At 49.2% G+C, this 17,235-nt stretch overlaps 1 protein-coding gene across 2 annotated transcripts in view; it reads right to left on the bottom strand.

Annotated features, from left to right (window-relative positions):
- Positions 1-6,075: 6,075 nt before the first annotated feature.
- CDKAL1 (CDKAL1 threonylcarbamoyladenosine tRNA methylthiotransferase) overlaps positions 6,076-17,235 on the bottom strand; it is a 770,441-nt gene continuing 759,281 nt past the window's right edge. For both annotated transcript variants that reach the window (XM_075533360.1, XM_075533370.1), the window contains exon 16: positions 6,076-6,681. In XM_075533360.1, coding sequence (XP_075389475.1) covers positions 6,490-6,681 — 192 coding nt within the window. In that variant the 3' untranslated portion in view covers positions 6,076-6,489. The remainder of the gene's footprint in view (positions 6,682-17,235) is intronic.

Here is a 17,235-nt window from a genome sequence, read left to right on the forward strand (position 1 = left end):
ATATGTATATAATTATTTAAAAATTAAAAACAAAAAGATGATCATAACTAATTATTAATAGGTGTGTATTTGTAAAGTTCCTACTTTACAAACTTCTCAAACCTTGAAATAAGATTTTACCAAACCTTGAAATAAGATTTTACCACCTTCATTTGGTTCCCACAATGGTTCCCATTCAGTTCTTGCTCTTTAGTATGGCAACTGTTGAGTATCTGGTCTTACTTAGGTATGGCAATAATGATAACGATAAAAGTTGCATGATCTAATGCTGAAACGGAGTTATTTTGAGCTGGTAGTTTGCCTGGTATCTGACATATGCCTCTTGTTTAAGGATTAAAGTGTAGAAATGTCCCCTATCCCCTAGCATTGTGTCAATTAACCACAGAACTCTGGAGGCTACGGGGGCCAGGCAAGCATTGACATTATCTCTCCTCGCCGTCATTATCCTTATTACACTCTCCTTTTCTCCCTTCCTTCCCTCTCTATTAAAAAAATCATGACAGATCCTCGTGAAGCTTCATCTGTAACTCTAAATTCTCTGCCCATGACATCTTATAATGCTCACTGAAATTCTCAACCCAGGGTGAAGTCATTAAAAGTAAATATGTTATGACTGAATAACATATGAAAATCTGATGTTTAGACACAGACATTTTCTCAGCAACAAAGCAAATAGCTTTACCAAGGCATTCTTTAGGCTCCCCAACTGACTATCTCAGGCTTGAAGCCTGGGAAGTCAATATGAAACCAACAGGCAACTTGAACATTCACAGAAGAGAACATCAGGTACCATGCAGACTCCCAAAGCAGGGAGGCAGTAACGAAGGGCTGGCCACACAGTCAGAAAGCAGTGGAGTAAGGGGCATAGGTGCTGAGTCAAGTTGTGTTCAAGTCATGCCTTGACAATCTGGTAGCTCTGTGCCTGAATGACAGGAGCCCTAGTAGCATAGTTGTTACACTGGGCTGCCAACCACAAGGCCAGCAGTTCAAAACCACCTGTTGCTCTGTGGGAGAAAGATGAGGCTTTTTACTCTTCTATTGTAAAGAGTTATGGTCTGAATAACAATGAATAAAGGAAAGAAGAAAATGTCCTAGAAACTGATGGTGGTGATCATTGTACAAATCTTCTTGACAAGACTGAATTATTGAATTGTATGATGTGTGGATGAAATGCCAATAAAACTTTTAAACAAAGAGAGTGATAGTCTTGGACAGACAGTAGGGTTTTTCCTATAGGGTCACTTCAGGGTCACTCTGTGTTGAAATCAGCTGGACGGCAGTAAGTTTGGTGCCCGTTGGAGGGCCACAATAGTATGCACTTGGCTGCTAAGCGAACTGTCGTGGAACAATTCCAGTCTGTATCACCTGGGGTCATGGTGAATTAGGATTGCCTCAGCGGCAAAGGGTTTGGCTGGGTCAGTGTGTTAGGCTGGGTTGTCTAGAGAAATAAAACCAGTGAAACTCACCCACATGTAAGAAAGAATTTCATACCCAGAAGGCATTCCCACCCAGTCCAATTCAGGTTCATGGGTCTGATGTAAGCCAAGGCGCTCTTCTGACTCACGTAACTGCAGGTCACAATGCCGAAGGGCGAACCTGGAAGCAGGGAGGTCACAGGCTGGTGGATGCGGAGTCCCATGGGTCCAAGGTGGGTGGGAACGTGGCAGGACACTGATAGCCCACAGGGGACCACCCTCGAGGCAGACACAGAATCCCAACAAGCAGGGAGGGTACAGGGCAAGAGAGAGAGGTTCCTAGGCCTCTCTTACAAAAAATGCCACATGCCCAAAGAGGCATCACCAAGCTGCCACCTGATTGACAGGTTGGACTCCTCCCCTACCTACACACAGGTAGCATCAAGTTGGCATAAAGTTTAATGACAATAGTTGGCTTTGTTACCCCTTGCGCAAATTACTTAATGGGCATCATAATAATATGTATCTCAGAGGGGTTTGATTATTTGTTTGTTTAAGGCTTGATAAAATGCTTGCTATTTATAAAGTCTGGCATATTTGAGAAGCCAAAAAGAGTTCCTGGTTGCTACTCTTGAAGTGTACATGAGGTCGTTGTGCATCGAGATTGCTCGATGGCAGCAGCTTTTCTGAGTACCAGAGAAGTAGGACTGACAGGTTGGCCGAAGAATATCGAAAGTACAAAGAAAACAAACCCAACCCAAGCCAGTGCCGCGGAGTAGATTCTGACTCACTGTGACCCTAGAGGACAGAGAACCATCCCGTTGGATTTCGGAGGCTATGAATCTTTAAGGAGCTGACTGCTCATCTCTCTGGCATGAACCAGCTGATGGGTTGAAGTCACTGGCCTTTATTTAGCAACAGAGTGCTCTATGTCACCAGAATCCCAGAAAAGAAGTATTGGGGAGAAACACACAGATCGAGTAGCACATGTACCGCACCTAAAACTCCCATATAGTGCTGGGGGTGCTGTATAGGTATATTGATACAAACACTTCAAAAAGCATTGGCTGCTGTTGGGATTGTCATTAAGTCCCATTCCATCGAGCCAGTTCCAACTCGCAGTGACCCTGTGCATTACAGAAGGAAACACTGCCCGGCCCTGTGTCCCCCTCACAAGTGTTCTTGCATTTGAGCCACTGTGTATGCAAACCCTCCAGCCTGGACACCAGTCTCACCACATGCACTGTCATAAGTGTGCACCAAAACGCATGCACGAGCATGTGTCATCCCAGGACTAACAAACCAAACATTGCTCAGATGGAAAATGGGCAAATACCAGGTTGTAGATTCATACAGTGGAACAGCATTTGTAGAGTGAACAGTCAATCGATGCACACCACTATACCATACACCAGAAAGCAGACACCGAAGGGCGCGCAGCAGCTGGTCCTGCTTGCAGCCTCAGAGCCCACCTTAGGCATTTGAAATCAGGGTGGCGGTGGTTTGGGGCAGCGGTGGGGGATGAAATTGCCACTCCATGCGTGGTGGGCGCCTCTCACTGCTGATACACCGTGTGACCCCTTTGTGGAAATTCATCACGCTGTCCTCTTTTGATCAGTCTACCTGGTTCTACACATGGCTTACTCTAATGGAGTGTTTACTTATGAAAAGAATAGAATGATGCAACGATCTCTAAGAGATTCCTTCTAAATAGAGGAGAGAGTCTCCATAAAAAAACAACACCAAAACAAGCACGATGATCTTGGTGGGAAGAGAAATTATGCACATAAACCATGAGGCCTGGGGACCATTGTATTTACAGCCTGAAGCCCTGCTGTCCTAGCATGGCTGGCCCCTTGCAGGACTCCGGACGGGCTAGCATGTGCTAAGATAAAGCCAATGGATGGATTGTCAACACATCTATTCTGATGGATGGGGGGCCCCATGAGTGTCAGGGTTTTCAATCGTGGATTATTGGAAATAGTACAGAATCACCCCTTTCTTGCCCAGGGCCAGGAAGGAGGGGAGCTGGGAAGGTAACAGGGCTACCAATGATCAGAGCTGCTCCTGAGCCTCCCAGGCTCAGGCCTGTCAACAGAGAGGGTGCTGCAGGTACCCGCCATACCCCTCCCTCCAGTCAGGCGGAGGTCACAGAAGAAAGCATTTCCAGGTCACAGCCACGGCTACGTTCATCAGGTGGAAGGAATAGGTACGCAGGGACCAATACCGGGTATAATCCAGTCCCTGCTGCAAGGCACTGTGCTCTTTAACTTCCCAAAGAACACTGCAGAGCAGAGCTGCAGTCTAACTGACTAATTACTCTGGTGGCATGGTAGGTTATGCTCTGGGCTGCTAATTGCAAGGTCAACAGTTCGAAACCACCAAGAGATCTTCGGGAGAAAGATGAGGCTTTCTACTTCCAAAAACAGTTTTGGAAACCCATAGAGACAGTCCTACCCTGTCCTATAGGGTCTCTGTGAATCAGAATTGACTGGGTGGTAATGAATTTGGTTTGGGTTTAACTGCTTTGGTGATGTGGTGGGCTAGGTTTTGGACTGCTAACTGCAAAGTCACCAGTTCAAACCCACTAGCTGCTCCTCAGGAGGATGACATTGTCAGCTCCAGTGAAGATTTAGTCTCAGAAACCCTGGAGCACTGTTCTCCTGACCTGCCGAGTCGCGATGAGTTGGAATCAAGCTGGGGTCAGTGTTGGTTTGAGTTTAACCACTTGCATACGTGCATCTGGTGGCACAGTGGTTAAGCATTTGGCTGCTAGCCGAAAGGTCTGTGAGCTGAACTGACCAGTCGACCCGCAGGAGAAAGATTTGGCAATTTGCTTCCATGAGGATTTACATTCCTGGAAACTCTATGGGGCAGTTCTATTATGTCATACCGGGTGCTCGAGTCAGAATGGAGGAACGTTGCACTGGAGAGATACCTACAGAAGCTCAACAAGGATAAACCTGACTTGAATGGCGAAAACCTTGTCAGTGGATCCCCCTTCTGACTCCTGATCTGGTTTTCAACATTTTCTGTACGTCTTTGTCGTTTGTTCATATTGGGGGTTAGCTCAGATGTGTTATGTCATTGGGGGTCAACCTCACGAACTTTTGTTTTATGTTTTTTGAGTCTGTGAAACCAGGACTGATGAACCTACAGGGGCAGCAAGAAGGAAAAGGGTTTCTGGAGGGGGAGGGGAGGATGGGGGTGGAGTAAAGGGAGCGGACGACAAGGAGTTCAAGAAGGAAGAGAATGTTTGGAAACTGAAGGTGGCAGCAATTGTACAACACTGCTTGATGGGACTGAACTCCCAATAAAATGGTTTTGGAAAAACAAAATAAATGAGTTAAAGAGCAACAAAAAAACGAGAATCAACTCCGCAGCAATAGGTTGCGGGTTTAACGATGGGGTGGGTGGGGCATCCTCTACAGGTGAAGCACCCCCGGAGAATCCTTGTTCTCTGACGCAGGGTGGAAGAGAGAGTGAACGGAAGTAGGAAGGAGCTTGTCCCAGTGAGTGGCAGGTATGAAATCCTCCTCAGGTCCGATGCAGCCTGGAGCTCTACTGGGGGATAGTATCCCCCCCCACCCCCGGCTGTTTTGGTCGAATACATACCACACTGGGACCCGTTCGGTTGGCTCAAGAACAGAGGTACCTGGTAGTCCGCCTACTCTGCCAGCCCTTCTCCCTGGGCTAGCTGTGAAATGAGGGGACGCTCCCAAGCACGCTGGAGAGTATGGTATCTTGGGGTGCTGACAGCTAGGGGCGTAGTGAGGGTGATGAGCACGCTGGGGCAATGTCTAAATTACTCCACAGTTAGAGCACTCAGGGGCAATGTCTGGCATCCCCCATCCTCTTTTCAGTAAAACGAATGTAGCTGGAGACGGCTTCCACGGCTTCCTCCCTCTTGACCTGCAGCCCCAGTTGGGTGCCTTTCGTACTGTGGGGGCTTCAGACTGTCATTGGTGTCCTGTTTTGTGCCCCTCTGGACTTGTGCTGGAGACAGGTGCCCCTCCCTGGTGTTCCTGCTTGAGAAGGATGCTGGGCCACAGTGGGTTAACAGAGACTGACTGCGCAGTGGTATCTACAAAGATTTAGTCTCGGGAACCAGAAGGAGTTCTACTCTGTCCTGTGGGGTCTCCTTGCAGTGGAATAGAACTGATGGTAGCGAGTTCGGGGATCTACAATCCAATCAACGCACCTCCTGTACAACCATCACCTGTCAGTGGATGCTTGCATGTGGCTAAATAGGTATCAGTGGAGCTTCTAGACTTAGACTGGCTAGAAAGAAAGGCCTGGTGATCCACTCCCTAAAATTAGCCAATGATATTGCTCTGAAATCACAAAGACCTGCTACAAGGCCCGCCATAGTCAGGGTGCAGGACTGGACGGTGTTTCCCTCACTTGTTCGTGGAGCTGTCATGAGTCAGCACCTTCTCAAAGGCAGTTCACAACAAGATCCAATCCAACCAACCCATTTATATCCTGTGAAGCCAATTCCCTTTGCGGTGGAAGAAATCACTCAGTGGAAGCCAGAGATGGGAGGTAAAAAGGAAAACAGTTGATCCAATCAAAAATGTCAGGGGCAGGGGTACAGCTTGGTTTGAGTCAGGCGAATTGGTCTCTGAAAGTTCAAGTCAATTAGAAAGAGAGAGAGAGATTGACTGATTGATTTGGAAATGTTTATTGAAGATTTAAAGTTCTTCCCACATAAGAAATCATGGCCGGAACACAGCGCCATTCGTTTCTGACTTGGAGACTGGAGGTTTGTCTGGGTTTTGTTTTTTTTCCCCCCTCTTTTAATGCAACTAATTACTAAAAATAAACCAAAATGAGTTCAATTTAAAAGATGCTGTGGCGACGGTGCTCGAGTTTAAAGTAAAAAAGGCAGCGGGTCCAACTCGGTGGACGGGGTGGGGCAGGTGGGGGGAGACTCGTTAGGCAGCGTGGCTGACGGGGCCTGGGAGCCAGCACATGGTTGCCCTTGGAGAGTGTGTTGTGGTTGCTTTCTTGTTCGGTGATGACTTTAAGTAGAAAGTTGTGATTTTTTGCGGACTGGTCCTTCAGTTGTGTTCTAATTATAGACCTTCACAAAAAGGGCGAAGAGCAGAGCCAGCAGGGCCAGGCCCACCGACATCTTCAGCGCGCAGGCGTCATGGAGCCGGTGCAGCCGCAGCACGGTCCTGGAGCTCACCGAGCCCCGCTGACTCGCAGAGGAGGGGACGGAGGGCGCGCGCAAGTGGCTCCCACATCTGCTTCGGAACTCCTGCAGGGGTAGAAAGAGAGGGAGAGAGCGGGGGAGAATTATTTTAAGATGCAGAATAGGCCTCAGGTGGACTGACATTGATTTACTCCTTTGATTTGAACGCAAGCCCTGGGAGTGTGGCAGCGGTGTGTTGGGCTGGGATGAGCAAGGTTGGCAGTTCTCAACCACCAGCCTCGGCTTTCTACTCCCGCAAAGTTACCGGCTCAGAAACTGAAGGGGCGGGTCTCCCCTGTCCTGGGGTGGGGACACTGTGAGCCGACTCCACCACAGCAGTGCGTTTGGGCTTTTAAATTTTTTTTCCCACAGAGGCAAAACTAAACACCAGGTGGCCCTAAGTTAGGCATGAAGGAGGTACAGGTGCTTTCTCTGAAGGGTCAGACCAAGTGAAAAGATTTTAAGCAGATTATACGCGTGCTGTGTGAGAGGGCTATCGCTCACTTGTGAGGGTGCTGTGTGGCGGAGGAGTGGGTGTGGAGATGCCGGAAGCTCTGTCTGCCATCAGTATTGCTAATGGCGGGATGCCCCGTGTCAGACATGTGCCAGCAGACTTCAACTCCCAGCCTTCGGTGAAGAAGAAAGCCCTGGCAATGAAGGGAGACTGTATGGCACATGCTTGGGTCATGCTCCCAGGGGAGTCCGTCCCAGAGGTGAAGTCGAGGGCCAATGGGGGCATGTGATGGTGAGATGCATATTCCACCATATGCCTGTGCTTGTGAGGGTGCTGTGCCTCACAAGGGTTGGTCTGGGGTACACAGGTAACCAATAGTTAGAATCAACTCAGTGTTGTATGTCTGTCTATCTACCCAGCCACCGACCTGTCTACATCCACTCATCCATCCACACACCCATGCACCCACCTACCTACCTACCCACCCACCCATCGCTCAGCGTGACAGATAACAATGCTTAAATAACAACCAAGGCTGAATTCCTAGAAGTCGGAGGTTGTGCAGAGTGGGTTCATATCTCAAATGAATGTTACTGTTAGACACGGAATCATATAGATCTAGAGCAGCTGTTCTCAACCTCTGGGTCGCGACCCCTTTGGGGAGTCAAATGATCCTTTCACAGGGGTTGCCCGATTCAAAACAGTAGCAAAGTTACTGTTACAAAGTAGCAACAAAAATAATTGTATGATTGAGGGGTCACCACAACATGAGGAACTGCATTAAAGGGCCGTGGCATTCGGAAGGTTGAGACCCACTGATCTATACAGAGACGCATACCTCAGAACAAAGCACGGAGGGAGGGGGCCATTCTCCCGGCCACTTGGTAATCCATGCATCCTGAGGACAGAGACTCCCAGCTGGCACAAGCCTGCAGGGGGTCCTGAAAGGGTCTAGGTGTCCCCAGGTACAGACTCCGTCAATGACTCTGGTAGGCCATCTAAATGTGGCCATGCCAGGGTGTGGTGCCCCAACAGACTGGACTGGAAAACACTCGTAAAGGCCAACAAACAATCCTTGAACTAACTACAAGCTTTTCTTTCCTGTTGTGTTTTGTTATTGGTTTGTTGTTGTTTTGTTATATATTGTTGCTTGGTTTTGCTCTGTCTTGTTTTTGTGCATGTTATTATCTCCATAGGTCTGTCTAAATAAGATAGGCTGGATGAACAATCTGGAGAAGAAAACAATGGGACCGACAGTTCCAGGGGGACATGGGAGAGGGGGAAGTTGGGGGAAAGGAAGTGGTGTTAACAAACCCAGGGACAAGGGAACAACAAGTGATCCAAATCTGGTGGTGAGGAGGGTATGGGAGGCCTGGTAGGACATGATCAAAGGTAATGTAACAAAGAGGAATTGCTGAAACCCTGGTGGGAACTGAGCATGATAGTGGGAGGAGAAGAAAGTCAAAGGAAATACAGGAAAGAGCTGGGAGGCAAAGTTCATTTATAGAGGTCTAGATAAACACATGTACATATGCAAATACATTTATATATGAGGATGGGGAAATAGATCTATGTGCATATATTTATAGGTTTAGTATTAAGGTAGCAGAAGGACATAGGGCCTCCACTCAAGCACTCCCTCAATGCAAGTATACTTTCTTCTATTAAATTGGCATTCTATGATGTTCACCTTCCCGACACAACCACTGAAGACAAAGCAGGTGAAGAAGCAAATGTGGCAAAGAAAGCTGATGGTGCCTGCCTATCAAAAGTTATAGCGTCTGGGGTCTTAAAGGTTTGAAGATAAACAAATGGCTATCTAGCTTAGAAGTAACAAAGCCCACTTGGAAGAAGCACACCAGCCTGTACGATCACGAGGTGCCGAAGGGATCAGGTATCAGGCATCATCGAACAAAAAAATCTTACCATAGTGAATGAGGCGGGAAGTGTGGAGTGGAGACTCAAAGCCCATTTGTAGGCTACTGGACATCCCCTGGTGGAGGGGTCTCAGGGAGTAGATGAGCCAGTCAGCGTACGATGTAGCAACAATGAAAAATACAACTTTCCTCTAGTTCCTAAATGCTTCCTCCCACCCCTCACCCCCCACTATCGTGATCCCAATTCTACCTTACAAATCTGGCTAGACCAGAGGATGTACACTGGTACAGATAGGAACTGGAAACACAGGGAATCCAAGGCGGATGCTCTTTTTGGGACAAGTGGTGTGTGTGGCCATACTGGGAGGGTGGGTTGGAAAGGGGGCACTGATTACAAGGATCTACATGTGACCTCCTCCCTGGGGGATGGACAACAGAAAAGTGGGTGAAGGGAGACATCAGACAGGGCAAGATATGACAAAATAATAATTCATAAATTATCAAGGGTTCATGAGGAAGGGGGATCCAGGAGGGAGGGGAAAATGAGGAGCTCGTGCCAGGGGCTTAAGTGGAGAGCAAGTGTTTTGAGAATGATGAGGACAATGAATGTACAAATGTGCTTTACCTAATTGATGTATGTATGGATTGTGTTAAGAGTTGTATGAGCCCCAATAAAATGATTAAAAAAATAAACACGACCATGTTCTCTTTGCGTCAGGGCAAGGGGAGGGTTGGGAAGCCCCTAGAGGGGGTTTAGAATTGGTGCTTCCTCTTATAACACGGACCCCTGCTAAGACGTGAGTGACACTGTGAGAAATGGAAGGAGGGTGGGCCTGGGCAGTGAAGAACAAGAAATCTACTGCGTCTGGGCAGGGACGGGCGCACCAGCCACCTTTGGCCGCCTGGTTTCCAGCTCCTTAGCCATCTCCTTGAGGACACGGTCCTGAAGGCCCTTTGGTGCACGTGGTGCAAGCAGAGGGGCCGTGTTTTACACAGGGCGCTACATCGGCTGTGTGCAATGTGGATTCCGAGAGGAGGGGGCATCCGGGTTTCCGAGGACAAGTTGTGGTAGTGACTGAGATGGGATCTATGTTGAGACGGAAAGGAAGGTGCACGAATTGTTGTGATAAATAATCAACAAGAACGGTGTTCCAATGTGTGGGTAACGAGAGGCAAAAAGAACAGGAAAGGGGAAATGAAAATCACGTTTACAATCCAATTTCTCCTGGCTAATATTCATATGTGATAGATGTGGGGGGATTCTTGCTTTGACCGTGGGAGACTAATTGCAAACTTAATAGAGCTGTTAACCACAAGGAGAAATCTTTCAACCCCAACGACAGTCAAACCATGATTTACTTCCGTGCTCCTGCGGTATCCAGGATGCTACCCTGCTGGTCCCCTTGCACTCTGAGCCCTTACCAAGGCCAGCATAACTGGACAGAAGGGAGCCTTCTTCCCCACAGCAGGAGAGGCAATCCCAGGCACTCGCCAGTGCACCCGACCCTGCCCCAGGCCCCGTAGGGACAGCTCTCTGGAGAGATGAGCGTTTTGCACAATAGTCTAGAAGCTGGGACTATGTGGACAAGCTTTGTTCCGTAGTGGCTGCTGAAAAATAGTCTCCAGGACAGCACATCTTGGAAAACAATGTTGAGTCCTCCTTCAACTGAAGTGTGAGAGACTACATTTAAGTTCTCTCTCTCCCAGATGCAGGGCTTCATCAAATAGGAGAGGACCTGTCAATTATGCTCCCAAGCTTGAGGGGCAATCTCTCTCTCTCTCTGTCCGTACCCCCAGTCAAGAGAGGCTCTTATACCTGCCAGGCAAGAAGCTGCCATTTGGGTGATTCGAGGTTCAGGCTGAGGGACGCATGCCTTAAGGCACTGAGCATTTTGTTGCGTTTATACCGCATTCTGCTTCACAACACGGCTACACAGGCCGTGAGCCTGAGGACTGTGTCTGGGAAAACATACAAACAAGCCATCAACCCTCTGACATTTACCCTTTTCCTCGCCTATCACTTGGCATAAAATAGACTCAAATTAGAAAGCAAACCAACCCAGTTGCCTTCAAGTCAGCCCGCCTCGTGGCCATCTCCTATATGCCGGAGTTGCAAATCTGTTAGGTGAGGACTGCCAGGGCTTTCTTCCGCGGCACCCAGGGGACTTCAAATGCCAACCTTTCTGTGAAGAGCTGAACACTAATGGCTTGTACCACCCAGGGCCTCTTCAAAATAGAAAGGTAACCTTCACAGGGCTCCTGGGGAAGGAGGATGGCAAGGTAAAAGATTTTTTTCCTCAGCCCTTCCAAAACTTCATCGCCGAGTCATCCTGGAATCTGCAGTGCTAAGAAGCCTCTGGCCTGCCCTCTGAGATCAAGGTGGGAGCTGCCCAGGGAGCGGGTGAAGGAAACGTAGCCTGCCTCTAAGACACATGCTGCTTTATCGTCTTCCCGTTGGGAAACTGAGCTCCTGCTGAAGGTAGGAGGGGTGGGGCGATGACCTGGTGTTTCTCCTGGAGGTTTTTCAGAGTCGTTTCTTAGATGGCAGGGCCTAAATGTCCACCGAGGAGCCCTGCTGGCATGGCGGTGAAGCACTTGGCTGGCTGCTAAATGAAAGGTCAGTGGTGTGAGCGCCGGCTGCTGCGTGGAGGAAAGGTGTGGCTGTCTGCTCTTGGGCAGCGTACATTCTGAAGAGCTGACACGAACGACAGTCCTGCTCAGTGCTACACATTTGATGTGAGCTGGGTCACCTCAATGGGGACAGGCATCACTGTGACACCTGGACAGTCTTTTGCAAATGCGGTGGTGGGGCTTCAAAATATTTCACTCTCGTTTCATTCCCTGTTTCCATGAAATTTTTTGAAGCTCCCTTATAGGAGCCCTTTCCCCTAAAGTTCAAGATGCTCACACCTGTAGACAGTGTTCAGTTAGCATCAGGGGTCATGGGCAGAAAGTAAGGAGGCCTTTCTGTAATGTAATATAATTGCTTATGAGTGAAGTGGCGACAAGGAACCACACGCTGGCAGTCATCAGTCGCTTCTGACTCACGGTCATCCTGAAAGACAGCGATGAACTGCGCCAGAGGGCTTCACCGGCTGTCAATCTTCATGGAAGCAAACAGTCTCGCCTTCCTCTTGAAGAGCAACTGGTGGGTTGGAATCACCAACCTTGCGGTTAGCAGCCTAGCCCCTAAAACACAGCTCCCCCGGGGCTCCTTACGCAGTGTTACCGAAACCCACTGCTACTGAGTCGATTCAGACTCAGAGAGATGCTGTCTAGGGAGGGGTCCCACACTATCAACCTTTATGGGACTACATGGCCTCATCTTTCTTCAGTGGAACAGCTGGTGGATTTGAACCGTGATCATGTGGTTAGCAGCCCGACACGTAACCCACTATGCCTCCAGGGCTCCTTTAAACCACCATGAGTGAAATAAATGCTAACGCACAGAGAGGCCGATGAGGATCAGTGATGCTAGAGAAAAACTTACCAGGGTCAATACCTCTGAAGAGTAAACAAAAGCACAAATCTCTCCTAAATCACTGAAATAGAGTCAAGGTTGTCTCTAGTCTCCCAACCTTCCACAAAGCAGTTGGATGTTCCAGACCCTGATCATGTATTACTTCTAGAATTAAGCTCATTTTAAAATTTGTGACTGATCCCTCCCTAAAAAAAAAACACACACACACACAACCAAAAAACGTACGTTATCCAGTTATAATTGGCTAAGGACATGCCGAGATTCCCCAGCATGCACTCTGTTAAATTTGATGAACAGGGCTATCCTCCACCCTCTTATAAATCTGATTGCTACCTTGATGGATTCTTAAGCATATTTACTTGCTGATCCTTAAAACTTATTCAACTAATTTTCCAAAGTACATCTAACCAAATCCTACTCAAACAATAAACCTGTTGAACCAAATTGAGAGGGCTTCGAAAAGATCAGAGGCAGACTCCATTATCTTTTCATTCCGTTTTCCTAAAAACCTTTCCCTTATGCTTAGCAACTCTAGGGAGCAGAAGTCAGCCAGTTAAAGAAAGGCATTTGGGAGGACAAAGATGGGACCGCTGTTGGCTGCCTCCGCTGAGACACGTAATGCTGACCCCAGCAGAAGACAGGAGGCACGCCTGGGGTTAGCTCTAGGAGGCAGGAAGTGCTCCGGCTCTGGAGTCAGACTGTCCAGGCTCAGATCTCTGCTCCAGGTGAGTAACCTTGGGAAGACCGTTTATCCTCTCTTTGCCTGCATTTCTTCAACTGTGAAATGGGGAGCCTGTTGACATCTGTGCACTAGGGTTGCATGAGATGAGACGAATCTTGAAAACACAGGATGAACTGATCCCAAGGCATCAGACGGGTCTAGCAGCAGATATCAACTACCTCGGAAATTCTTTTATGTACAATGTCAAAGTCACCATTTTACTTGCCTTTCTAATGTAATTAGTGGGCCCAGGTATTCATTTTGGTTTCCCACGGACCATTAGAAGATGTGCAGGGTGAGGGATAAGCATTTGTCTTGGGATGCTGATGGACCAGAAACTGAATCCAAGTTCAGACAAGTATCAGCTTTGTGACCTTGGACAAATGGTGTACCTCTCTAAGCCCAGTTAGCTTTTCTGTGAGATCGGCCTAACAATGTCTGTGTGATTACATGGTTGGAAGGATCAAAAGTAATATGCCCAAAAGGATGAGAGATGACATAGCTAGAGCCCAGGTATCAGGGACACACAAATGGTTTATAATAGATGGCTGTTATTATTACTGCATGACAGGAGTGTGGCTGGGAAGATGGAGAGGCCGAGAGCCTCCTGATTACCAACAGGACCCAGGTGAGGTCCTATCCTGGATACTCTTACTCACCAGCCGAGGTTCGAACTGCGTCCAGTCAGTTTGTTCACGGCCAAGGAAACAAGGACAGTGTATGCATGTGTTGCCTAGCAGCCAAGGCTCATGTCCATTGGATTTTGACTAGAGCAGGAAACAGGCAATGGTGCCCCTCTCAAAGATGGCAGCTGACCACACAGCTTTGAATGTGGGTTCTGGTCGGCCGCCTGTTTCCTACGTGAGATATGGTTGCTATGCACGTGTATGCTGTCCTGGTTCCATTAGCCCTTACGGAACGGTTTCAAATCAGTTGAGGCCCTGCCCACAGTCAAAATCCAGAACAGAGACCCCCTGGCTACTATTTCTTCAGCACACCTTACTCCCTGTGCGCTCAATCTGTCTGGTGAGTCTCCTGGGAAGGCTCTTCGTTTAAAGTCTCCGACATCTAGTCCTCCTGGGCACCTCCTGGTGTAGGCCACAGGGTTTGCAGCGGCTGGTCTTTGGAAAGCTCATCAGCAGGGTCTTCGTGCAGTGTGGGTTAGTAGCTGAGTGCATTAACCCTTTTCCACTACCCAAAGACTCACTCACCACTCACTCACTCACTCACTCACTCACTCACTCACTCGTTGCTTCTGAGTCAATGCCAACTCATAGCGATGCTATAGGTCAGACCCTGTGGGCCTTCTGAGGCTATAAATCTTTATGGGAGCCAACCCCCTCATTTTTCTCCCATAGAGCAGCTAGAGCAGCGGTTCTCAACCTGTAGGTCCCGACCCCTTTGGGGGATCACATGACCCTTTCCCAGGGGTCGCCCGATTCATAAAAGTAGCAAAGTGACAGTTAGAAAGTAGCAAGGAAAATAATTTGATGGTTGGGGGGGGGGGGTCACCACAACATGAGGAACTGTATGAAAGGGTCGTGGCATTAGGAAGGTTGAGAACCACTGCTTTAAAGGGAAAACTCTCACAACAACTGCAGCCACCTCCACACACAACGGGCCCCATCCTCCTTCTCAGAGGGCCAACCGCAGCTGCCGGCGGCCCCTACACATGGTGCCTGTCCACTGTGGCCTGCTCACTCCCTTCTGCTGCCCAGTCCTGGCTGGGCGCTTCTTCTGGGCAGGGTGCCGGGTGCACCAGTGTGCTGTATCTCTCTCAGTCTCTCCCTAGCTACTAATGGACATAATAGCTGCTAATGGACGTAAAGCAAAGCAGGAGTCTCAGGGGGAGCCAATGTCTGCTGAAGAAATCCAGAGCCCTGGTGTGTTTTCTTAGTGGGCTAAAGGAGGGGGTCCACCATCAGATGGTCACCCACCCTGGACAGGGGCCATCAATCAGAAGACGTTCTATTTTTGTTACTCCCGTTTACGCCGTATTTCTCCTGTCCCCTCCCTGTTCTATGTATATGCTGTTTGGCACAGAGCCATGGCCGTTTGTTAGTATTTAGCCCTGGCCGGGGGGGGGGGGCATTCTCCTCCCTAGCCGGGAAGTAGGGTGTGCTCGGAGCAACTGCACAGCACCTGGGGATGGCAGCCTAACGCTGGCGAAGCCTGGCTGCTTCTGCCATGTGCCATTCTGCTCATTGCTGGACGCTTCATTCCATGGGCAAGAAGTGCCTCTTGGTCACCCTTTAGAAGGGCTCCCCCCCTGTGTTCTGCTCTAAAGGGTCTTCCCTAAGAAGCTCCGACTACAGCACAGTGCAGAGGGGCGGCTTGTCCTCCCCCTGAGCTACTGGATGGCCACAGGTTCCTCATGTGGAGGGGGTGGGGGGTGACACTGGGGCTACGTGGATAATCCAGGCTAATCTCCTCACCGCAAGACCCTTCTTCACACCCTGGGTGTCTCGTCTGCCATGTACAGGTGATCTTCACAAGTGCTGGGGACCTGGACTTGGACGCCATAGGAAGGCATTCTTTTGCCTACGTGGCACGTGATAGATGCCGTTTCCCAGGCTCTCACCAGCCCACCAGCAAGTGCAGCCACTTCAGACACCCCCAGAGCAGCTGTCCTACAGATGGTGCTCCAGCAGGAGTGCCACACTGCCCGCTGACAGGGGAAGGAGGCAGGCAGATGTGGGCGACTGTGCACCTGGCTGGCCACGGAACTTCCTGGAGCAGGAAGCAGTCTGGGAAGTCAGGGGACCTCCAGGGCTCAGCCAGCCTCTGCTAAGCCCATGCCTTTCCACTGGGCTCATGCAGAGCCAGCCGCTAGCTATGCTACCCAACCCGGGGTGCATACCTGGATCTGTAGGACCTCCCAACTTCGTTCTGCTCACAGATGCTTCCACCCAACGGGCCAGAACGTGCAGGGAAGAGCATTTAGAGAAGGTGGCCAACCCAGGTCTAATGAGCGGGCGTTTGCGTTTTGATGTCTGTGTGTTATGCTCATGTGCTCCTATAGCTAGACACATCCCTGTCATGTGAGATGGATGAGCTTCACCTTCCAACGACAGGAAGCCAGTGCTGTTGGGAGGCACCCCCACCCCTCTCAGCATCATGCATGCATTATGACACACCATATGGCCTTGGGGTCAGAGGCATACAGCATAAGCGAAAACAGTGGGCAGGTCCCGGAAGCATATTAAGTAGACACGGCAGCGTCTCCATATGCTCAAAACATAGCGATGTCCCATCACCTCCAGCCAAAGAGGCAGGTACTTTCAAGGTCTCACTATCAATGCTGGAAAATGTGGATCGCACCGCCCGGCCGCAGTATAGGCATGTTGGCAGGGAGCAGGGAGACAGGATTGAGAAACAGGATTAGTTATGCCTTTCGAGCTATGTGGAGCACGCAGACATTTTCCAGCCTCTCTCCAAGAGTTGTGCTAGGACAGCTCAGCCCCGTCAGTCTCTCCCTGTCACTTCTGTGTGGGAACACTTTGAACTGTCCATCATTCCCATGAGATCATCTTCCTCTCCATCCCTCATCCCAAGGGCAACATTGCTACTGGGTCATGAAAACTGCAAAGAAGACATTTCCTATTCGAGCAGACCGTTTTTTAAATCACCCTCCTTTAATATAGATGAGTTGTATCTTTTATATCTTAGTTTGGTGGTAGCCAAGTAAACACAGGCTTTGATAATAGGACGGAACATCCATTATTAAATGATGTAATAATTCTTGTAGGATCAAACAGATTTCTCACTCCACTCAGGATAATTTCGCCTTGATGTTCACCAAAGGGATAGATTTGACATCTCCCTGCCTGGTCTCAGTGACCGCTCTCTTTCAAGACTCGTGACCCTCAGACTCGCTGTGCCAAATGAAAGACGGAGCTCAACAGATCAAAACCCAAGGCTCGGCGCTGCCTGCCTGGCTCCTACTGGTTGCCTCCCGGAAGACCCCGTGTCGCCTCTGACTCAGGAGACAGGAAGCCAGCCCTCGTGCACTCAACTTCCCAAGAGATGCAAGACATTTCTTCTGTGCAAATTTTCCTCATGGCACAGAGGCCCCCTCAGGCCTGGA

This window comes from Tenrec ecaudatus, chromosome 1, assembly GCF_050624435.1.
Source record: "Tenrec ecaudatus isolate mTenEca1 chromosome 1, mTenEca1.hap1, whole genome shotgun sequence".
Classification (NCBI taxonomy): Eukaryota; Metazoa; Chordata; class Mammalia; order Afrosoricida; family Tenrecidae; genus Tenrec; species Tenrec ecaudatus.